At 42.3% G+C, this 24,424-nt stretch overlaps 1 protein-coding gene across 1 annotated transcript; it reads left to right on the forward strand.

The window, feature by feature from the left end:
* The first annotated feature begins 17,486 nt into the window (after positions 1-17,486).
* On the forward strand, positions 17,487-24,333 carry MED10 (mediator complex subunit 10). The gene is made up of 4 exons (XM_054578209.1): positions 17,487-17,668; positions 18,735-18,818; positions 21,766-21,868; positions 23,895-24,333. Exons 1-4 carry the CDS (start codon positions 17,547-17,549, stop codon positions 23,991-23,993), a joined length of 408 nt encoding a protein of 135 aa, XP_054434184.1. The 5' UTR covers positions 17,487-17,546; the 3' UTR covers positions 23,994-24,333.
* The last annotated feature ends 91 nt before the right edge of the window (positions 24,334-24,424 follow it).

Genomic DNA, 24,424 nt, shown 5'->3' on the forward strand with positions numbered 1-24,424 from the left:
GAATTCGATTTCCTTTTTGATGAGCAGCATTTAATATCATGACATCAGGTAATACTGTTCTGTCCAAAACCACCTGTGTCAAAATGACAGTGGGAAGGTGCCAGATCAATGAAAACTATAACTTAGTCATGCCAGTTGGTCTGGTAAACAAGTATTTACCATTGAGATGCTGTATCCTTAGGAGCATTCATTGAAAACTAACACAATTTTAAAGTTATTAGTGGAACAAATGCCCCATGTAAATGTGCACTGTATAGTCCCACTAAAACACCCAAAGAAAAGATGTTGTCCCCAAATTAAATTAAAACCTGGAAGCATAATCTTTTCTTTTTCTGCTCAATATTACTGCAAACCAAATTGGGGAAAGTTAATAACAGAATAGGAATAATTTTTCAAGTATACATAAAGTTTTAGGATCTGGAGTAGATATTTCAGAGAAAATGTTATGAGCATAATTTCTCAAAGCAGCTATTTGAAGAAATTTCCATCTTTAAAGATCTTAAGAAGCACTTGTACATGCTTATTACTCCATAATTATATTAAAAATTGTTAGTTAGGGTATAGTCACATGTTTTCTTTATAAGCATATTAATCACACAGAGATATTCTGCCCATTTATGATTCCATTTCTTTTAATGGTTCATGTGCATCTGGATTAAACAGTCTTGGGAAATACGCCAGTGAGTGTTTGTTCACGCATCTCATTTCTCACGGTTTGAAACCCACAAGACTGGTATGTGGATAGCGTGACACAGTGATTGGAAAAATACTAGACTGGGAAGCCCTGGTACGTGGCTCTCATGGCCTCTGTCATTTATCTCACTGTGTTAACTTGGTCGAGCTACTTATGTATTCTGTTCTTCACCCATAAAATGAAGGCATTAGTACGGATAATCTCAAAGGCCTCTTAGGAATCTTCAAGCTTAATGATTATTCAAATCTCTGACCCTCTTAAGGTCCTTCTCGATTGGTTCTGAGAGCTTCATGGGGTGTGGGAGAACCATTTGGCTTTCTGAAAACTCACCTACACATTCAGATAATGATGGTTAGAATGGATTTAGGCAAATGTGGACAGGGGTGTTTTCTCTGCCAACAATGCACTAAGTTTACATTTCTAAGATAATTTTGGTATCTTACAGGATATGCTAGGATTTAGAACACCGGACATATTTGCTACCAGGACTCATGTTCATATATTAACCTATCAGAAACATACCCCAGCCAATATGTTGGTCAATCTGAACCAGCAAAACTAGAGCCAGACCCAGACCTTCTTTACTCCAATCCCATGCTCCTTTTTTTTTTTTTTATCATCTCACCAGTTGGTTGTGTGACCTTTGATGTTGCACTTTAAAAAATTTTTAGGCTTCATAGTCTTTGTCTCTAAAATTGGAACTTAACTTAGGTGATTACTAAGGCAGTCAAATAAAGCTATCAGGTTTCACACATAATTGAAGGAACTGATTTAAGGAGCCAGGGAAAGCCATGAAGAGTAGGAACATGCATTTGAGGACGTACTTTACTCTCATTTTGATGAGATTGAAGAGTTCTTTTTCATTTGGGTTCAAACTTAACATTTCAGAAAGCACTGTGGTTTTTGTACTCATCACGGATGTCGTAGCAATTTTGGCTTCCTCATGACCTGAGGAGGCCAAGCTAGTTTTCAGTATGTGTTTGAATTCCACTGGTTTTGTGGACCTATCAGAAATATCTGATTTAATTCTCTTGTTCATTGCTGTAAGGGATTTTGACATAGTTGCAGGGTATGCTGTATTTTTTAAAGGACCAAGTAGTTCTGCATCTTTCAAAAGATGGGATTATCCAATCATCAGGGATTTATTTCCTAGCAAAGTCAAAAACAATAACAATAGCAGACACAAAGAATCCCCATAACTTCATCCACCTCCCTTCCCTAAAGTAGAATTATTTTCTGAAGACATTAAATGAATTGTCTTCAGAGAACTCAAGTAGCTAGTTGTGGGGACTGGATTCTCAAGCAACACACTCTGCCTTCTTGCATTTTGGGGCTGTAAAGCATGATTGCCTCCCATCATTCCCAAGCAAGCAAAGTGAACTAGTTCCATCTACATATACTGGGCTTACAGACAGCTTTACACTTCACTTGATGAGGAAAACCCTGATAGTGACTAGAGAGATCAAGCTATATGAACAGAAAAAGAAATAAATGAAAGCAAACAGAGCTAATACAGGGAACAAAGACACATTTTCTTTTGTCGGGGGAAAAAAAACCCACCCACTATTTGTATTCTCAGGGATGCAAGATACATTGCTCTTGCTAAGCAAGAAAATAATTTTATTAAAAAAATGGAGCAAACAGAATAAGAAGAAGCTGTTGAAATAAAAGGTAATTGATGAAACTAAAAAAAGGAAAAATCAGTGAAGGGTTGGAAGATAAACCAGAAAAAAAAATCTCCTAGATAAGAGAATAACAACAATAGAGACAGAACATAGAGAAAAAATCAAGAGACCTGTAGGAGCAATGCACTGGGTCCAATATGTGACCAAAGGAGTCAATAAAAGAGAATAAGAGTGAAAGGAATTATATACAAAAGAGATATTGAGAATTTTCAAGAATTAAAGGATGAAAGTGTTGAAATTGGAAAAGCCCTCTGAGTTCTTAGTGCCGTGAATAGAAGACCTTGGCCCAGAAACATTCCTGAAAATGTTCAGAAAACCAAAAATGCAGAAAGACTTTCTGAAAACGAGAATCAGTTTGAAGTAAGATCTCTTGTTATCCACAGTGGGTGCTAAATGATAATGGAGTGGCATCTTCCAAGTTCTGAAGGAAAATGACTTTGATCAATATTTCTCTACCCAGCCAAACTATCAAAGTACACAGATCCTCTGCTCCCTACTAAAGATTCTTTTCTTGTCTAAATTCTCATTTCTAAATTTCAAGCCCTTGATGTCTCTACCTCCCTCCCACCCTCACTCACTCTGGGAAATTCCCTGCCTTTCCTACCCATGTCCAAGGATGAAGGCTGCCTTCAGTTTTGCAAGAGCCCATTAATCCCCTGCTTTGATTTCTAGACATTCAAGGCGTCTTTTAACTGGGTTTGTCACCCTTGCTATTGGGTGAAGAAAAAACTTTAAAGATCATTCCTCACCAATTGTTTGTGGCTCTCTCAACTCCGAACATCCCCATCAGCACACTCACACACACAGATGCGCACTCTTACACACATTCACATATAAACACTCTCACATTACTCTGGCACACTCATATATAATTACACACTCACATACATTTACAGATACACAATGCAAATATGCATATACACATATTCACACTTACACACATATTCACACATGTATGCACACGCACACATTCTCACACACACATTCACTCTCTCACATATGCATAGCAGGGCGTCCCCCAGATCTCCCAGGACACGACGTGAGGGGACTTTTCAGAGTTGTGTTTGACTCATGTCTGAATAAGCCAACACCAGTCTCACTGCAAGAAGTAATTAATCAGCTGTGAGTCTTACAACCTCAGCACTTAACGGAGAGGTTCTGGCAAATTTGTGTGTGGAGAAATCATTGTTTCTGCCCAGAGGAATCCCATAAAGACAGAGCTTGTTACAGAAAAAAAAAAGGAGATTATAAGAATCAAGCCAAGGAGCTGCCAAGTAATAATAAAAAGAAAAATATATTCCTAAAATTAATTATAGTAATGTATGTAAAAATGCCTGGCACAGAGTGGTTTCTTAATACTTGTTAGCATAAAACAAAGCCCCTGCCTCCAATTTAGCATCTATAAATAATGATAAGCTTTGAGAACTGTTAATTTACCTTCTCAAGGAATAAGTGTTCAGATGCTATTTGGAAAATATGGAATTTTAAAAGCCAGCAATGATTACAGAAGTCACAATAAAATACATATCTTAGAATAAATTACTGTTCAGAGTAGTTTATATGTTAGGTGCCAAAGTGCTTTGAGAATTTAGTGGCCAGATTTTTTTTGGTTCAATTTACTGTCATGATTATGCAAAAACTATGTTATTTATATTTTTAATTAGAACAAAGCTGGTAATTTCTGGGATGCTTGTGCTTGTGAATCAGTCAGATCAACAGGCTGGAGATTAACATATAAGAATAAGGGCCAAGAAATTGCAACTCTTGGGCAATCGATCATATTCTGGCTATGAATATAGGTACATAATTCAGCTTGGCAGGTACCACCAATAGACTATGTCACTGTTTGTATGGTAAGACTTTTTTTTAGCAATTTTATATGGCTGACTAATTACTAGACCTCTATCAAAGATTTGGAAAAGGTATGGCATTGAAGTGAGCCAACACCCAACTCTTTTAACTACGAGGGTGACTACTGCCATATATATAAAAGGTGTTGGCGGATGTGTTGTTTTCACTGGAAAGGGCCTGGGCTCAGGGCAGGTCTGCCGCAGGCCAGCCTGCAGCCTGTGGGTTCTTGACTTCACGCAGGAAAGATTTCACAGCATGGGTCCAAGTGATTTTGAGAGTATGTTTATTAAAGCTGGGGATGGTGAAACAAAGGAAGGACTTAAGGTAGGAGAAGCAACAGGAGAGAGCCAAGGTGCTGCTCTGCTTCAGCTCTTTAGAAACATTATATGAAAAAAGTGAGTGAAAGTGGGGCTGCGGTCAGCTCACAGGGAAAGCAGAGAAAAGGGCCCTTGGACACAGGTTCATGGGGTAAGCCCAGGATGAGCTGCTGTTGCAGCTGCTCCCCTAGTTGCAAGTGCTGTTGGGGCTTATGAGAACGTAAAAATTTCATCCCTGAGAAGGGGAAGGGCGTGCTCCCTAGAGAGCCCATGCTGGCATCCTATGTTGTGAGGGTTTTTATCTCTCTTATGTGGGTGAGAATCTTAGGGGAGGGTTTCAGTAGAATATTCATAAGCTTTCCAGGTGTCTTTTTAATATGCTGATGCATCCAAATGAGCATATAGGGGAGTTCGGGATTTTTCTTCAGTCAGCTTCACTGCTTTACTTTTATCTTGGATCTGTCTGACACGAATCAGGTTTGTGGAATTTTTTTTTCTTTTGTTATTTGTTCCCCTTCATCTGCCCTTGGGTTTGGCTGGCACAAATGACATTAAGTGGGTCTCTGTCCTTTATCTCCTTGACCAGTGCACTTTATGCTATTTATTCTCTGGTTAGGGAGGAGAGCTATAAACCACTTGCTCTCAAGTGTCTTTTGTTAGGGAAGATAAAGTCTCGCTGGCTGTAAGTTATTCATGTTGTTTGGCTTTGTTTGATTTTCTTGTCTCAGTTTCCCCTTTCCACTTGCCCAGGAATTTTCCTAGCTTCATACTATCCTGCCTCAAAGTCATATGTGGGGAGGGAATTCCGTGACCCTGATGTATTGTCTTGGGCACGCTTTGTGACCCCGTTGTGGGAGATAGGCAGCAGAGGACCACAGGTGGGCTGGGACAAATCGTCCCCTCCTCTATGGCACATAATTATTTTAAGTTAGAGAGCATGAGTTTAAGTAATGGCAGTAAAATTTTTACAATACAAAAAACAATTAGTAAACCTTTTACCTGAGCAAGTTCTGAACTCAGTCATTCCAAGCTGAGTGCTCCAGTTTTAAATTCTATTGCTTGTAGAATTTAAAAATACTTTCTGGAGATCTCACTTAGAATTCCAGGTGTGGTAATAAGGACGGCGATGTTTGAGTCTCAAGAGTTAGCAGAGAAAGAATTCAAAACAGACTCTGGGAAATCTTAAATGGTTTTGATACAAGTGTGTTAGTTTCCTACTGCTAACATAACACATAACCACAAATGTGGCAGCTTAAAACCACAGAAATTTATTTTCTCAACATTTTGGAAGCTACAAGTCTGAAATCAAGGTGTGTGAAGGGTCTAGGGGAGGACAGTTTCTGTCTCTTCCAGTTTTTTGGTCGTTCCTGTCATTCCCTGGTTTGTCTAATCTCTGCCTCCAATCCCTTCGTCTTCGAGTGGCCACCTCCCCTGTGCCTCACCCCTCTTCTGTCATTGGAACATTTTATAAGGACGCTTGTCATTGGATTTGGAGTCTATCTAGGGTGATCTCTTCATCTTCAAATCCTTAATTGAATTATATATGCAAAGCATCATGCCCACCCCCCGCCCCCCGCCATATTCACAGTTTCCAGGGGCTAGGACAATGGACATATCTTTTCAGGTGGCACCATTCAACCTACCACGAAGATTATATGAGTAACTCAGGACAGCTGTCAGGTAGAATTTCCTGGTGGCATCTTAGCCAGCTGCTCTGTGAGTGGGGGAGCACTGTGTCTTAGGAACTAGACCCTGCATCCTATTGCCAACGCTCAGTCCCAGGGTGGCACGCTACTTAGCTGCCCTCTGCCTCCGCCCTTTATCTGACAATTGGCAAGAACAGTAACACCTGTATGGTAAGGCTGTTGTGAGGATTGAAGAAGTTAATATGTGCGAAGTGATTATAAGATAGCCTGGCCAGGGCAGGCTCTAGAGTCCTGGTTTCATTTTTCACCACCTAGGATGCCGGTGATTGTGTCAACAAAAGAAATTTCAAACCTAAATAAAAATTTCAAGAGTTTATTTGATCCAGAGTTGAGGGCCAGACCCAGAGTAACCCTTTCATTAAGGGCCAGAGTAACACTTTCATTTGTGTCTTAAGAGCTGTTGTCCCTGAGATGATCTGGATGGAAGGGACGGAAGCAAAATCTCAAAGGATTGAGAAATGCTCCAAAGAGTAGCAGTTACGTAGTTTATTTTATATATCACAGCAAAAGGAGGAAATGGAAAGCAGGGTGCACAATATCCATTGGTGGTAGATGAAGGAGGCAGGAATAAGCAAGAGAGGGCGATCTCTAGGATAAAGAGGACTGGGTAAAAAGATAAATGGAGAGATTCATGATTCTTTTACATTGGTGAGTGCAGGGTAGTTAACATTTAACATGCATGGTTTACAGAGGTATGCAGCTAAAAAATAACATCGAGGAATGTTGGGGTCATCTCACGCCAGTACTGGGTGTTTAGCTCTGGAGGCCTGGAGAAAAGATCATTCTGACATTTTAAGTATGTTATCCTAGAGGCACAAAAACAATGGACAGGGTTTGCTCAAGATAAAGATTAATCTATCACATTGGCCTTGGAGCGTGATTTCCTATTATAACCTGCTCAGATGGGAATTTTCATGATCAGAACATCCTGTGTGGTTACTTTGGTTATTGAGCTTGTCAGATCTGCTACATAGCCCCATTTCCTTTCACAATTGTCATTTATGATGTGGATAGTATGAAACTGCAATGAGATCTTCCAAGAGTCTGCAAGCTGCATCACCCTGCAGGCCCTGGTCACTGGCTGCGCACCACAGGGTGCTGGAGAAGACCCCTTTCTGATCCTGCAAAGCTACCTTTCTCCCTCCCATGAGTGTGTTTCCATTCTTGTTCTTTCCTGTGGTCACTCAGGTCCTGTGTCCAAGTCCCCCTGCTTGAGACAGTCCCCTCTCTCAGCACCTCCAGCCCCTCCCTCTCCAGCATCATCCCGCAACTCTCAGATGCTCCTCTCATCCCCTAGATGGTGGCTCATTCTGCCCTTCCTTGCATGTCGCAGACCTCCCACATTCCTGTCCTGAGCCTTCAGGTCTCAATGCATGCTCTCTCCCTTGACAATTTCACCCTAGACATGACATTAATGGCTTGTAATTCTGAGTCTCCTAAACCCCACCCCCCATGGTTGTGTCCTCGCCTTGACACTGAGCACTGGGCCATCTACTCAGACTGCCTGCTGGGCATTTCCACTTGAACATCCCCAAAGCACCTCAACCTCAACATGGTTAAAAAAATAACACCCCACGCTTCCTTGGCTTCTTCCTCTGGAATCTTCTATCGTGTTTCACCCTTTCTCTCTGCTTGATGTTCAAGCTAGAACCACAGAGTCATGTGCAGTTCCTCCCTGCATTAGTTCTTTTGTTCAACCAACGCCCACTACACATTTTCACAACCATCCTTCTGTCCCACTTGTCATCCCCTCTCACATGGGCTGATGCTGAGGCTGGGAGCACCGTGCGCTGTGGGTGGGCTCATGTTCACCTGCTCTCACCCTCAGGCGTTTCCCACTGGGTGTGGGCAAAGGAGTCTGCGGATCGGTCCTTTCCCCCACAGCATTCACTCCACGAGACCCTGTGCTCCGGCTGGGCAGACCCCACTGTCCTTGCCCAAAATGCTGGGATGGCCCCACACCTGTGTCAGCAATCAGTTTTTCTGGTTTTATAAAGTAATATGGTTGTGTCAACTCAGCTGGGTCATGACACCCATATATTTGGTCAAACATTGTCCTAAAAGATTCTGTGGAAGCATTTTTTAGATGAGATTAGTACTTAAATCAGTAGACTTTGAGTAAAGCAGATGACACCCCTCCCTGCCTTGTGGGTAAACCTCATCCAATCAGGTGAAGACCTTCAGAGAAAAAGACTGGGTCCCTGGGTCTTTAGCCTGCTGGCCTACCTGCAGATTTTGGACTTGCTAGCTCTCACAATCACATGAGCCAATTCCCTAAGATAAACTTGCTCTCTTCCTCTCCACCCATCCTATTGGTTCTGTTTCTCTGGAGAACCTTTATTAATATATCACCTCACCCAAGGGTTCATTGCCTGGGTCTTCCCTTCTCTAGTTCTGACCACAGGGAAAATTCCAGGCCCTCCTCTCTTTCAGCAAAGGCTTGGACAAAGATTTCCTGGCAGGCTCCTGCTTAGGGCAAGTTCTTTGCATGCGTCAGGGTATACTGCTGGGCCTGCCAACCCCTTAGATTCCAGCCACATGTCACCAGTTATCCTTGGCACCCCTCAGAGGCAGGCACTTAATAAACAGAAATCGATGAGAGTGATCCCGCAGGTGCCCTCTGCCAGCCGCAGCTTGCGTGAGTCACACTGGCCAGGCTTTGGGCTGGGCTGAGGCCAGAGTAACCCTTTCATTTGCATCTTAAGAGCTGTTGTCCCTGGGATGATCTGGATGGAAGGGACAGAATACCCTTGGTCAGGCATGCTATTAGAGTACCATTGGGATGTGACATTAAGGGAAGTCTCGGAAACAGCATTTCAACAGCTAAAGTATTGGGTTTTGAGGTAAACTAATCCTAGAGGACTTATTGATCCATTCACTAATTTATTCAATAAATAGTTGTTGGGCATCTTCACTGCACTAATCACTGAATACCAAAAAGATAAATGAGAGTCTCTATCCTTGAGATGCTCACAAGAGAGATTCCTAAACAGCTACTTACACTATAATATGGCATGTTTTATAGTAACAGTTACAGATATTGAGTGGTTAACATGGGTCAATGACTTGCCCAATATTATACAAGTAAATGGAGGAGCCATGATTCAAACCCACATGTATTAATTAGTGCAAAGCTAACATGCTATATAACAAAGAGACTCCCAATTTCATTAAAAAGAGGTAACAGTTGTATAATGCATGCAATATTCTATGTGTTTTACATTTATTACTTCATTTAATTCTCACCACCACCTGAGGTGTCATGAGTACTCTTAATCTTCCAGTGCAGTGATGAGAAATCTGAGGGACAAGGAGATGAAGTGACCTACTTAAGGTCGTACAGCTATTAAGTGGCAGAGCTAGGATTTGAACTCAGAAAGTGAGCCCCCAGATTTCTGCTATAACCATGATGCACACTACTCTAACTTTTTTTTGCTTTCTCACTCAGCAGCCCCAAGTTAAGTAGCCCATTTTGGTGGGGTACTTCTGCTCCACAGAGCATTCTAAGACCCATGTTTCTGCTAAGTCATTTGTCCTATATCCTCCAGGGTGCCAAAATCTGATATAGTAGCCACCGATGACATGAGACTATTTAAATAAATTAAAATACAATTAAAATTCAGTTACTCAGTTGCACTGGCCACATTTGTCCTGCCCAGTTGCTAGCCTATGGGACAGCACAGATCTAGAACATTTCCAACATCTCAGAAAGTATTATTGCAAGTAACTGCCATGTCCAGCTCCAGCCAGAGAGGTGAGGGAAGTGATTATTGAGAAGACTCAGCAGATGGGTTAAATCCCAGACCCAGATCTGGCCCATATCACTTCTGTTTACATTGTTTAGTAGCAAGACCTCAAGCAACTTTGAGCAAGCCTGGGCAAGGTGCACTGGCCGGGGAAACCATGCGCCTGGCTTTACTTTCATTCCTATGGAAGAAGGGAGAACAGATTTTATTGGGATCTGCCTGAAGGTGGGGCCTGCTCTGCTGGTCTCTAGCTGATCTTCTACCTCTGTAGGAAGGGAGAGGTCCCAGATGTGCCAGCATTCTGACCAAAGCAGTATGTGAAAGCTTCACTGAAATGGATGAAGCTTCCCTAAGTATGAGACAAAAGTGAGGAAGAGGCCTTCCAAGCAGAAGGAGGAGACCTGTGACAGCGACGGGGCAGGGACTGCAAGGGTCCAGCCAGATCCTAGGGTGTAGGTCGGTGGCAGGACAGAGTTCACTCTGAGGACTGGCAACTCTCAAAGGGAAGATGACGGCTGAAGCCTAACTTCCTGGAGGATGAATATTTCCAAACCACGTATTCCACCCCTCTGAAGGTGTCATGGGTCTTTCAGGGGCACATGCAACGGCGCCCCTCCTGCCTCACCCACAGAATTGGGGGCTTGTAATGGAGCAAGTGCATGGGACACATGGATAAGGTTATACAGAGAGTGAGATTTAAATATTTCTTCTGTAAACAATTGAAAGATATTAGAAGATTTTAGGTTGAGGGATGATATAATCAATGCATTTTTGGACAAAAGAACCAGTTAATGCTACAGGAAGAAAAGGTTGGCTTTGTGCATGTTGCATTTAAACTGATAGAGGGAACCATATTTGTCAGATGCTTCCCAGACAGAGTTTGGGTGCTATTCTGGATGTCTTACACATTGATAGACATTACCTTTATTTCCAGGGGGAGAACACAGATGCCCAAGGTAAATTAAAACGTGGTGCAAAGTCATACAGTAAAGATGTGGTGGAGCTTTGTCCTTTCCTGGCCATACCTAAATCCCATTTTTAGACAGTCAGAAGGACATAAGGAATACCATTTGGGGTCATTGAGGGCTCAGTGTGATGATGAATCATTTGGTGGGAAGTTTTGATGGTGTAGATCTTGAATCTTGTCATTCATGAATTATGTAGAACACATATACCATTTGTTTATATTTTAAAAACACCCCTCCCTCCTTCCCTCATTTCCTTTTTTCTTCCCTCCCATCCTTCTCCATCTTTTTTCCCCTGCTTCCTTCCTTTTCTCCTGTTTTTGGGGTCAAACCTATATCTTGGTCTGATTGTTCTTCCAGCCTTTTCTGGTTTCATCCCTATTTTCTCTAATAGATAGTTTCCCTAAAAATTTCTTACATGTTTAATCCCATCTTGGTATCTGATGCTCAGCAGAGCTGGACTAGCATAACTAAAGCCATTTTCTAGAAAGTTAAGGAGATTAACACTAGCTCTGGTGTCCTGGGCATTAACAAGCATGTCTGTTCAAAGTTTTATAGACGTCGATCATGTCACTTTTTAGCTTCTGCCTTCCATGCTGAAGGGTTTTAATATATTTTTACTTAGCTTTAAAACAAAATCTGCTTTCTATTTGCTTATTTCAGGTGCTTTTCACTGGGCAGCATCCTGGCTGTGTCTCTTTTTCTTTTTCTGCCTTGTTTTGAGTCTAATGGTTTATCAGACATTTTTTAGTGTTATTCTCTTACAGTTGCCCCAGTCTTTCCCCCCTTGCCCTCTCCGCCCATCTTACCCCCCGTTCCCACAGTCAGTTCCCTCACTGTTGCCCAGTCCGTGGGTCATTCATGCACGTCCTTTGACTAGCCCCTTCCCTTTCTTTCCACTGTTATCTCCCTCCCTTCGCACTTCTGGCCACTGTCAGTCTGTTCCATGTTTCCATGCCTGTGGTTCTGTTTTGTTCATTGGTTTATTTTGTTCATTAGATTCCTCTTATGGGTGAGATCATATGGTATTTGTCTTTTATCAACTGGCTTATTTAACTGGAATATTATGCTCAGTGAAATATCTGTCTTTCTTAATCAGAACCAGAAGCAGGTGTTCTAAGTCCATGCGCGCTCTGATTTTCTGCAAGGTAAGACTTTGTTTTCTGGATCATCATAATTAGAAGAGCGTACTTGAGCACAATTCATTTCTCTCTGGAGTGTTTAAGACAAACTTAGACATCAGCTGAAGGTCATTAATTTTTACACAAGACTATGAGATATAAGGACTTACACAATGTATTAAAGGAACTAGTAGAGCAAAATGGGTATAAAGTTTAAAAAGTTTATATTTTTGTATTTGTGTGTCTGTGAGTATAGTTGGCGAAAGGGTTAGATGTCTTACCTTATCCCCATTTCTATGTGTTGTCCTGTCCTCTCTTGAATTTGGGACAAACTTTTCACAGAAACTTAAGAGTGAAAATCTATTGCACACTTCCATTTCCTGATTGGTTTACAGAACAATCTATAAGCTTTACAGGTGCCTATAGTATGGGACAAAACAGCCATTTTGTGGCTATTAAAATCTTGTCATGGTTTCATTACACAAAATTCCAAGGTAGAACCACAATGTTGCATGCAAAAGAAAATAGAAGAGAAATCTTACTGTTTTTCAAAACTTATTAGAGTAAAAACAAGACACAGTTTGTATTTTTTATTGCAACTCATGTCCTTTTATTGATATGTGAACCTACTAGAATTGATGGTAAATCTAATTTACTTCAACATGCATGGGTTAATGTGGCACTTGAGAAAAACAATATCATCCTCTACCAACTGGAATTATTCTGCCTCCCAATGCTATTACATTTTTTGGCCTATATTTGACCACATATAGTGCAAATTATAGTAGACTTCTCTTAGGGTTATGAAGAATAAATGAGATAATCCACACAAATTGCTAGATATTGTTATCATTATGATCATGATCATTACCATCATCATCATCATCATCATCATCATCAAAGCAGCAGAGTTACATATCTTCCTTCTGCCAAAATTGTTAATGTACTGAAAATTCGCAAAGTGAAAAGCAGAAACCAGCTGTTTTACCCTCTGGGCAGGATAGCTCCATTTTTTTAAAAAAAATTTAAGCTGAATCTTGTTCTCAAATAAATTAGAATGAATGACAAAAAGATGTTCCAAATGGCATCACTAAGGGCCATGAGTGATGATGAAGCAACAAAAATGTGAATGAAAAAAAAAATCCTCCAGATTCCAAGGTCACAAAGATTTAGAAGTTAGCAAATTTCCCAGTGGCAGATCACGTGGACAGAGGGAAAATAAGGCCACGAGGCCTGCTGTTGGGAGAGCTCTGCAGGTTTTCTGCATGCAGGGTCTTAACCGGTATACCTTCTGGTTTGCTGGAATTTTCCAGCCTAATTTCATTTACATTTGGAGCCTGGGGTGTTTAAATTTTAAAATGGTTCTTACAAACAAATCAACAGTATTTAGAATGTTAAGTAAAGGGAAAGCAGCCACTACTTAGCTGTTTAAGGAGAAAAAGGATACATTTCAATGTAGATTTCAGTGGTTTTTGAATGCTTTTGTTTTCTGTGGAGAACAATAGTCGATGGAGCAATAACTTTGGACAACTGGGAGACAAGTGACTTAGAAATGCTTTTAAAGTCCTCTGCATTCAGTGGATCTCAATGGCTCCATTTGGCATGATTTCAAAAGTCAGACTTTAAAATCTCAATTTCTGTTCTCGCTCTAGCCAATGCAAATAAGAGGCAAGGGCAAGAGAAAGTTTATGGAAAGGAAAATTGGAGCTTATGTCTAATCACAAGTCACAAAAATGTAAGGACTGATACCATAACTGTACTCATTACAACCTGACACAAATATCCTACAGTCACAATGCAGAGAACTAGTGTTTCTGAATAGAACAGGAAGACGGTGGAATCCTAACTCCCAGTATTTCAGAATGTGATCTTTTTTGGAAATAGTGCTTGCAGATATAATCAAGTTAAAACCAGGTCATTAGGGTTGGCTCTAGTCCGAGACCCTAGTCCGAGAAAGGGAAAATTCTGAGACAGACACGTGTAGGGAGAAAGCATGACACATGCAGGCAGAGATCAGAGTGATGCTTCGACAGGCCAAGGAGCCCCAGACATTGCCATCAAAGCACCAGAAGCAAGGGGAGGGCCCAGGAACAGGTTCTCCCTCAGTCTCAGAAGGAGCCAATCCTGCCAACACCTTGATCTCAGAGTTCTAGTGAGAGAATACCTTTCTGTTGTTTAAGCCCTCTGAGGCCATGATATTTCGTTGCAGCAGCCCTAGGGAATTAATACAAGGGTAACATAACAGATTCAGGACTGTGATTAGGCAGGGGAAAAAGCAGCAGTGCGGACATCTCCATGCAAGCTTTTCTTTGGCCAAACTGCTCTTAGAAACTGGCCCTTGTAGGCTATACATATATTTACAGGCTGAAGACAGAAACAACTCAGTAGTGCTGAAAACAAAACAAAACAAAACAGGAGAGGGGGCCCTAAGTCAAAACTGCAGTAGCACCCACTTCTCTTAATTATTTGGAAAGCAAGTGCTGCCAGTTTCTACCTCCACAGAAAAGAATGACTTCCTGGGGAGTAGCATTCATAGTGGAAAAACAGGCATTTGGTTTCTTTTTGCTTCTCCCTTTGTCTTCTTTTCTTGTGGCCTTTAAATAATCAAAAACTATTTGTTTGGGACTCTGTAGAATATGTAAATTTATATCCCTGTCCTCAAAATGCCTAAAATATAGTTGGGAGGCTAAGGTAGAAAAAAGAAATTTTAATGACAATTCTTTCTGAAGGTTCAATGTCAAAATAAGGGCAGACAATAGCAAGGACTTAAAATACAGCCAAGTGCTACTTACTTTCTTGACTGTCTTTATGCTGACTGGCACAAAAGTGTAAAGTAAAACTAAACAGTTGGGGTGGCAGTTTCATCATTAAGTCTGATGCCTTCTACATTTATCTTGACTAGATTTAGGAAATTTCTTTAAAAAAATCATCATGAATTGGGTTTAATTTTTATCAAATATCTATTTTTAAAATCTACTGGAATTTTTTCTATACTTTTTAATGGACTAAATTATAGATTTTATGATATTTAACCATTTGTGCAGTCCTAAGAAAGGCCCAGTAAAAAATTATTATTTTTTCAGTATGAAGTGTGACAGGTTGTATTATCTGAAAACGGCTTCAAAAAGATCTCCCATTTTACCTACTCTACCAACAACGTGACTTAGTTTTTCCATTGACAGGTCGGGTTTAGGTTCCCTCTCTGGAAATCCAAATGTGCCGTGGCTTTGGTGGAAGTGATGATGGAACTTCTAAATCTAGGTCATAGAAGACAGTACAGCTTCTGCCTGCTTCTGTTGAGCTGTGTGCTCCTGCAACCCAGCCACGATGAGGTGAGAAACCCCTCACAAGCCTGCAGAGAGACTGACATGGGGGAGACACTGATCTCCAGCCTACAGTTCAACTGAGCTCCCAGCTGACATCCACCACAACGTGGCTGCCAAGGGAGTCAGCCACCTTGAAAGGAGATTATCCAGCCCCAGTGAAGCCACCTCCAATGATGTGACAAGAAGCAGAGAGACAAACTGTGAATGCCATGCAGAGCCCATATTGCAGATTTGGGGGCATAAAAGAGGATAGTGATTGTTTTAAGACCCTAAATTTTAGGAAGGTTTACTATGTAATGATAGATAGCTGATGCATGATATTTGATTCAATTTGTTAATGTTCTATTTAGGGTTTTTTACCCACTTGCAGAAAAAAGATTGGACTATATTTTCCTTTCTTCTTTTTTTCTTCACTGTTCTTGTTGTCTGCTTTTCCTGTCAAAGTTATACAACCCTTTAAAAATGAGCTGGGATGTGTTCCTTTGTTTTTTTCCTAGTTTCTGAAAGCATCTGGGTAAGTTTGAAACTATTTTTTCTTTAATGTTTGATTAAAATAAGACAAGACTGTAAAAAGCTGTCAGAGCTTGATGCCTTTCATTTCTTTAAAAGATTTTTGTCTACTGGCCAGTTTATTAAAAAGTTAGGATCTATTCTGATTTTCTATGATTTCTTAATTTTTCTGTAGTTTCCCAGAAACTTGTCCATATCCTTCAAGCTTTCAAAATATGAACATTCAGTTTCACTGCAACTGAATTATCTTTCCTCATTCATTTATAATGTTGTTTGTTCTCTCTCTCTGCCTCCTTTGATGGGACTTGACAAAAGTATAAGTATATTTGGCTTTTCAACAGTTAGCTTTTCTTTACTGTTCATTTTTCTAGCTTCTGAGTGTACAAAGAAAACTAGTGAAACTTTTTTTTTAATCACTGTATGTCTTTAGTTTCATCACTCCTTTCTACAGGGTCCAGCACAAACAACACTTTTTCATTACAAAATCTTTTATTACAAAATCATAAGCATGTAATTTTTGTAACATAACAGTATCACACTCAAGCACACCATATGACATTTTAGATGAAATGTGCACATTGCTGTCCATCTCATGTGAGACATTCACGTGCCCTACCACTACTCTCAAGCAAGCCTTACTTCTGGTGGACCCTGTATATAATTGTTGAGCTTTTGATTTCTCTATTGCTCCTTCCTTTTCTTTTTGAGTCAAAACTCTAGCTTATTACTTCCAGACTATTTTCCTTCTAAGTATCATTTTAGAAACAAAGCTGACGTTTGATGGGTAGTGCTTATTATTCAGTTCCAAATATTTTACAATTTCCCCTTTAACTAAGATGACCATGTATCAACCAAATTGAGAGGCTTTTGATAGTGAATAAAAGGGAGTGCTTTAACAATTACATGAGGATGATGAACATAAATCGAGTCTTACATAAATTCAGATGTTTGTAGACCCAAGAAATGCAGGAAACGATTGATCTCAAAGGTGGCTTAGATCGGGGGGCAGGGTTTCAGGTTTTTTCCGCTTTCTCCACTATACTTTTTTTCTCTATTGTTTTAATTATTTACAATGAATACCTATAATTTGTATATCCAGGAAAAAAAAAGTCATTTTAATTGTGGGTCCTAGTTACTCTCTCCAAACCCTAGCTGCTGAGATTTCCCCTTTCCCAGGTGTTACCTCCTCTAAGATCAGGTAGTTGTCATGTCTCATTTTCCTGACTTTTATGGACGTGAACACAGGCTCAGGTACAATGGAACTTGGTCAGGGCCAGAAAGGCCGAGCGGGGTCTGGCGTGTCCTCACGACTGGCCCTTTGCGATCCTTAGAGCAAGTTAGGGAGCCCGGACGACTGATACCTGGCTGCTCCGCTCACCTGTACTGCTTAGGGCCACGAGGGCGCGGCCGACCGAGAGCCAGTCCCAAAGCCCGTCCCTTCCCGTGCTCAGGCCCCGCCCCCGAGGCGCTCCAGGGTCTGGAATTCGCTCCTGGTGGTCGGCCCCGCCCACCACCCAGCCCCCGCTTCTCCAGCCCCCAGAGGAAACGGAAGTGGTAGCAGGCCTGGGCGGAAGCAGGAAGCGCCGGAGCAGGGCCACGCCCGTGGCAGTGCTGACTGTAAGGCCATGGCGGAGAAGTTCGACCACCTGGAGGAGCACCTGGAGAAGTTCGTGGAAAACATCCGGCAGCTCGGCATCATCGTCAGCGACTTCCAACCCAGCAGTCAGGCCGGACTCAACCAAAAACTGTAAGTGGGGGCCCGAAGAAGTCGCCCGCGTTAACCCCGGGGCCGGTCAGGCAGCGTCCGCTCGTGGAGCCAAGATGGGATCGGGAATGGGGAACCGGGATCGGAGAGCCAGGGCCGGGCGGAGAGCCACATCCTCTCTCACACCCTCCTCTGGGCCTGGGTCCTCCGGGACTCCTCGCCCCGAGCTGTGTGACGAGGGCGGGCACGCCGTTGCCGCCTGTTGCCTGCCCGCCCCCTCCCGCTTTGCCTTGTAGCGACCGTTTCTTGAAGGCCCATTTGGAGACGTTCTCAAGCCAGACAGAACAGTTTCTGTTCTGGGACCACACCCGAGGGTGCCATGCATCATTATCTAAGTTTCTCCCTGTACACTTGTGACTCCCAGCCTTTCCTCCTAACTCCCTGTGGAATTCAGAACCTGCCAGTCCCCACGCAGGCAGGCTTCACGGGGCACTGAAGTGGGCCCGCGAAGACGAGGGCTGCTGACACCACCTGCTGCGTAGGGCTGGATGTGGAGGAATTGGGGGACGGGGCGGTGAGAAAGGCCGCAGACCCTTTATCAACTAATATTTTTTTTCTCAACCTCGTTGTGCTGGCCATGGTTCTAGGGCCTGGGATGGACAGAGGCGGACACAAATAAGAATGCTCTGGAGAAGGGCTCACGGCTTTCTAGGGGGCATAAGCATACACTCTGCGTTGCCTGCCCAGTGCTGTGGGGCTAGCCCAGTGATTTAGGAAGGCTCCCCAGGGGAACTGGAATTCAGCCAAGCAGTGAGGGCTGCCTTCCCCCACCAGACTTTGAGGATACTTTCTTAAGCTGGAGTCCACTGCCCCATGTGTTCTCTGAGACCCACGCACAAAATCCCGGTGCACCTCAGGGTAGTTGTTTTTGAGAGAAGGTTCATATTTTTCATGAGATTCTCAAGGGGGTTGGTTCCTGTCCCCCAATGTTGGCAAATTCTAGTTTAGAAAGCAAATCAACAAACATCTGAGGTAATCTGCAATTTCACACTCTTCCTTGAAATTCATGGGGTTAACCAAAGACCCCCATTTTTGCCTTTTTCCCCAGGAATTTTATTGTGACTGGCTTACAGGATATTGATAAGTGCAGACAGCAACTTCATGATATTACTGTACCGTTAGAAGTTTTCGAGTAAGTACCACTTCTGATATTCATTCGAGAATAATTCTTGTTTAGTTGTGGTATGTGACTGCTTCACTCACGGGTGTTTTTAGTGCCTGCTGTGTGGTAGGCACAGCCTAGGTGCTGGGAATATGCCGGTGAGGGAAATAGACAAAAGCACCTGCCATCATAGAGTTTTGTGTTCTGGTAGGATTAACATTTTAAAAAGATCTCAATATTACATTGTTGAAAAAGTTACTTGTGAATAGAGGAGTATTAAATATGAAAAACATAATAGACTCTTAAAGTCCTGTTTAGACAGAAGGACAGCCACATAACTTCCCTTTTAATTTAAAAAAGAGAAAAAAGAGAGTGTTAAGTGGGTTATATTTTAAATTGAAAAAAAAATTACAGCCAGAAACAACCTGAAAGTAACCTGGCCTGGTGTCTCCCATACTGACCCGGGACTGCTAGTTCTGGATGGAGGTAATATATGCGGTACCGAAAAAAAAAAAAGGGGGGGTTCTTAGGCCAAGTAAGTTTAGGAAGGTTCACAGTTTTCTGCAGGAGGGTTATGTGTTCCTAATGTAGTCATAGCCCAGAGAATGTATCCAGGAAATAAACTTAAGGTTTTTTTAAATCCAGGTTTTATCACATTGGTTTGGTTGTCACACTCGTGATTTCACAGGTGAAGGAACTGATAAGTGACTGCAGTGGGCTATTTACTAGTCGGTGCCAGAGTTAAGACTAAAATCCTGAACTTGTCCTTCCTCAGCCAGGGCTGTTTTCTCTGTGACAAATAGCCTCTTCCTGGAGCTGGCTCCAATCGATCTGCAAGAGCATGCTGGTACTTTTTGCAATAAAACTGAAAATGTAAACCACCAATTTCCTTGAACAATGTAGTGGAACCTTGGTTCTCAAACTTAATTTGTTCTGGAAGGATATTTGAGAAGTGATTTAAAATAAAAAGTATCATTTTTCCCCCCATTAGAAACACAGTATCAGTCTAAAAGTATTGTTGGGTTGAGAAATGAAGTTTTGTTGGACAACTGAGACATTTTTTCTGTGAACGTGATAGAGAATCACGTTGTTCAAGATGGGAAATGTTTGAGAACTGAAATTTGACTATAAAGGAAAAACTATTGTCATTTTACATCCCAAAAGGTCAGAGATGCAAGTCCAAGTAACAAGAGAGCTCAGCAGCTGTCCACAAAGATAGGACATTCATGCTGCAGTTTTCAGGGGCTGGACTATGTCCTTTCCTGTTGGCCATGGTGTCATGTTTTCTCTGCATGTTCTCAGTTGGCCCCACTGAGTTCTCCGGCTTCAGGTGGGAGTGAAGGCCATGTGTGTGGGTTACAGCTCTGGACTCCTGGGTGATGACGCGAGCTTGTGAAGCGTGGGAAGGTGGAGGCTACTTTGCCTTCCTCATCAGTGCTGTTCCGGCCATGAATGGGTGGGATGGTTTATTGACAGAAAGTAAGATGATGCGGAAAGATTGCTGAAGGACAGCGGGGAGTGGGGCTTCAGCCGGCTCAGCCCGAGCCACAGCAGCTGGGCAGAAGGGACAGTGGAGACTCACCTGCGTGTTGGAAATGAGGTCGCCTCTGGGCTCCAATAAGCAGTGAGGCAAACAAACAGTCTGTCATTTTTGCATGAGGTAGAAGGCGTTTCCTGGCTCACAGTGGCTTTCTCAGCACACACTTTCAGACACACTGACTGTGTTTTATAACAAAGATAAAGATGTCAGCCTGGGACCTTCTGTCCAGCACTTCCTAACCTCACTGGGTGGGTGTGTTGGCAGAAGTGGGGTCAACCTGTGGGCCCTAGAAGTAGAGCACAAACTGAATAATATTAGTGTTGACTGGTCGTTTATTTAGGACACTTGAACCTATAAGGTTTTTTTTAAGATGGGTTTTGTTTAGCATTAACCGTAATTCTGGTTCCTTAATTCTCTCATTTCAAAAACATTGCAATACAATGGAATTTCTAGAACTTGTGACTTATTTTTTGTTGTCATAGAGGCAAGTTTTTATGCCATTAAGTAACTTAACAGTGCCTTTAATCTGAAGCGATAATTTTCTTTAACTGAAGCATTAAAATACATAAACTGGACTTAGTGTGGTGGTGTTAGTTTTTGTTTCTTTGTAATGAATAATCGAATTTAGCCAAGTGATATGAAGGTCTTCAGGGTACAGAAGGAGACAAGTGGACTACAGCTGGGAAAATGTCCATATTTGTCTAGGCAGCATGCTTAATGCAATCTTTGGGATAAGAAAGGCATTTTGAGACAGTGTTGAAAATTTCAAGAAACAGTTTTATACTGTTTAGAAATAATTGGAGAGAATCACTCTGTTTAATGCAAGTTACTTAGGTTATTTAGCAGTATGGCTCCCTACCCTTTCTGAAAACAGTGGAGCAGTAAGTAAAATAACCTCGGGCTGTGCAGGGCCTGGCTGTCCTGCTTGCAGCTCTGCCTGCTTCTCCCCCCAGCAGACTGAGGCTCCTCCACAGGGTTCTGTAGGACTGGGGAACCTGGAGGGTAGGCTGCATCTTGGAGGGCTCCCCCGGCTCCCCCATACTGCTGTGCCTGAATCCCTCGTCTGAAGCCCTGGCCCACTCATAGCTCTCTCATCTCAAGAGCTTTGTAGCCTCATAGGTTGTGAGGATCCAAAGGTAATGGCCATGAGGGCTTTGGGAAGCATGGATGCTATAGATGTAAAATGGTGTAGCTGTGGAGCTTGCTAGGTTCGTAAGTGATCATTACATGATTTTATGAGTTGTTCATATCATTACAGGTACTATGAGATCACTTCATTTATCCTTGTATAAATGAAGGAATCCTAATTTTCTTGCTTCCTGGACACAGTTTCTTCTCCACAGGGCCCTATGAAGTTATATATAACTAACTTCCCCCCACCCCCATAAGAATAGATAGTAGCAAAGAGAGTGTTAATTAGATGTTTCCTGTTTCCAGATATATAGATCAAGGTCGAAACCCACAACTCTACACCAAAGAGTGCCTGGAGAGGGCTCTAGCAAAAAATGAACAAGTTAAAGGCAAGATTGACACGATGAAGGTAAGGCTCCTATAAACAGAAGATAATGTCACAACATAAAGAAATCATTACAAAGCAAGTTTGGCTCATAGACTTTGTCATTCCTTTCCATACTTGGTAAAACATCAGCTGTTTTATAACATTACACAATTGAGGTTTCTGAACTGTGTAATGTATGGTAAACAGAGTTAAATATCATTGATGCCTTCTGTTGGGCCTTTTTATGTAATTGTGGTTCTTTGGTTTGGAGGAGTCTTGAATCTCCCTTCTCTTTTGCTTCTCTGTTTGTGGTCTCCAGCTTCTGACTCCAGACTCCTTTGTAACATATCCCCTGTCACACACTTTTCCACAGAGAACTTGCTCTCTTTGTTTGTTGTGATGAGATCTAGAAAGCTCTCTGCATGTACAACATGAAGTATGTTGTTTTTTTTCTTACTTAAGTTCACTCAGATATGGTTCTGATTGGAGCATGTGTGGTTTCTGGTCTCCCATTTCCGTTGGCCTCATACAGTGAGCCCTCCTGCCTCTCCACCCCCAGTCCTCCTTCTGGCCCAGCCACTCTGGTCTTGTTTCTGTTTCTGGAGTTCATTAAACCCTCTCCTTCCTGTTTGTTTGTGCGCGCACGCGTGTGTGTAGCTCTTGGGTGCTCTCCTTGCATACTGCCTGTCCTTTGCGATCATTGTATGTCACCTGCTCAGAGAGGCCTTGGGGACGAGCCTTTCCCAAGCCTCTTTCCTGAGAGTGCTGAGGAGGATTCCTCTTTTTTGTCTCTCTTCTCTCTCTTTTGTGCGGCTTTTACTCCAGGGTCTTGGGGTATGAGTGTTCTGTCCCTGCTGATGTCCAGCATCCACAGGTGTGCTCAGTTGGTGTCTGATGTGACCTTTTAAGGATCAGAGGGTGTGAGGAGCAAGCAGAGTCACTTGGGATGATAGTGATGGGCATCACGTGTTGCCCTGAGGTTGCATGGATTCCCAGTGTCCCCCCAGGTGGTCTGTACTCATGATAGGCAGTATGCCTTGGCGGTGGCACTTGCTGTAACTGTTAGTGTGGCGTCATTTCTCTTTTGTCAGTTTGAGACTCAGTTGCTGTTGAACTTGGCGTCACCATCGGGAAATAATACAGCTTTAATCAGTAGTAAGTTGTGACTATTTGGTCTTGTGAGTGAGTTGCACTGCCCAGCAGAAATCTACACATGAACAGAGTTATGGTCCATGAGTGTTTTGCTCGATCCCACCATGCTTCTGTGCAACTCCAGTGCCTGTGGGTGAGGCAGAGGTTTCCTGTGGACAGGACTGCCTGGGGACTGTGTGATTTGTCTTCAGCTTGCCTCTGTTGTTGCTCGGTGTTTTTCTCTCCAAGACCTGTGAAAGTCACTGTGCAGTTATATGGCCTTCCTTTGTCCAGTGGGTATGCATTGAAGAGTTGAAGTGGAGTCTTACCTATGTAAGAATTATATCTTTGTATATATCCACAGTGCTGCTTCTTAGTGTAGCTTGTAAGAAGAGGTTTTGAAATGCTAATAGATACTTAGCTGCCTTTAAGTTTGGCGTAAAACAAATGTTATGCTGATAAGTAGGATCAGGAAGCCATGGCATTTGGTGTAGACAGGTTTCCAGGTGCTCTGAAAGCTTTGATTGAGCTGTTTGCACACATGGTGCGACGTGGTTCAAGTTATTCATTGCTTCATTAAATATTATTTGAAGATTCCTGTTACATGTGCTGTGTACAAAAGTCATTCCACATGTGTGAATGGCTCCCTATGGGAGAGCCTTTTTTCAGTTTGAAGCGGGAGGTAAGAAGTTGTATTTGAACGTGATTTCCTCTTTCCACTAGTTCTTAATGTACCTGTAATGTAGTTGCAAGTGTAGTTTGCAGCTGGTTTGCCAAGTACTGCATCCATGGGCGACGAGCAGTCAGCGCTGGAATGTGGGTTTGCATGAGGCACAGCAGACTTGGGTCTTTGGAGGGCTCTGGGAGGGTGTAGTTTTTAACTTGGGTGATGGGTCACAGACAAAGATATTTTGACAATATACATTTTTCTTCTTAGAAATTTAAAAGCCTGTTGATTCAAGAACTTTCTAAAGTATTTCCAGAAGACATGGCTAAATACCGAAGCATCCGAGGAGAGGACCACCCCCCTTCCTAACCTCACCCTCCCTCTGTCTGAAGATCCTCCTGGTCCTGTTTTAATCGCTGTGACCTTCAGGCAGCCTGTGAGTGAGTGTCCAGGGGCCTAGAGGGCCTGCGGAGCTGTGCGCTGGCAGCCACCCCGCGTTTTCAGGTGGCTGGCGAGCTCACGTCTTTGAGTGCCGTGCATTTGATCCTTATGGCAGAATTGTCTTGAAAATATTAAACGTGTTAGGTAAGGTAAAAGGTTTTAAAAATTCTCCTTAATATACTCTGTGTACTTTTTTGTTCCATTTTATTATGGTGTCAAAGAAAGCTAAAAAATAAAAAAATAAAAAAAATTGGTTTAATACAAGAAATACTTGAATTGGTTTTGTATTTTATATTTCCAAGTTTAGTGCATAAAGACTGTGTTCATGGTAACTGTTTATATGGATTTCGATTAGACAT

This window comes from Pteronotus mesoamericanus, unplaced genomic scaffold, assembly GCF_021234165.1.
Source record: "Pteronotus mesoamericanus isolate MK-2021 breed Mesoamerican mustached bat unplaced genomic scaffold, CSHL_Meso_final contig_50, whole genome shotgun sequence".
Taxonomy (NCBI): domain Eukaryota; kingdom Metazoa; phylum Chordata; class Mammalia; order Chiroptera; family Mormoopidae; genus Pteronotus; species Pteronotus mesoamericanus.

Bases quoted from the DNA above. Each gene is read 5' to 3' on its own strand.
- MED10 (XM_054578209.1), top strand. From the start codon at position 17,547: ATGGCGGAGAAGTTCGACCACCTGGAGGAGCACCTGGAGAAGTTCGTG. The intron at 18,819-21,765 runs GTAAGTACCACT...TCCTGTTTCCAG, and splicing joins GTACCGTTAGAAGTTTTCGA to ATATATAGATCAAGGTCGAA. The intron at 21,869-23,894 runs GTAAGGCTCCTA...TTTTCTTCTTAG, and splicing joins GCAAGATTGACACGATGAAG to AAATTTAAAAGCCTGTTGAT.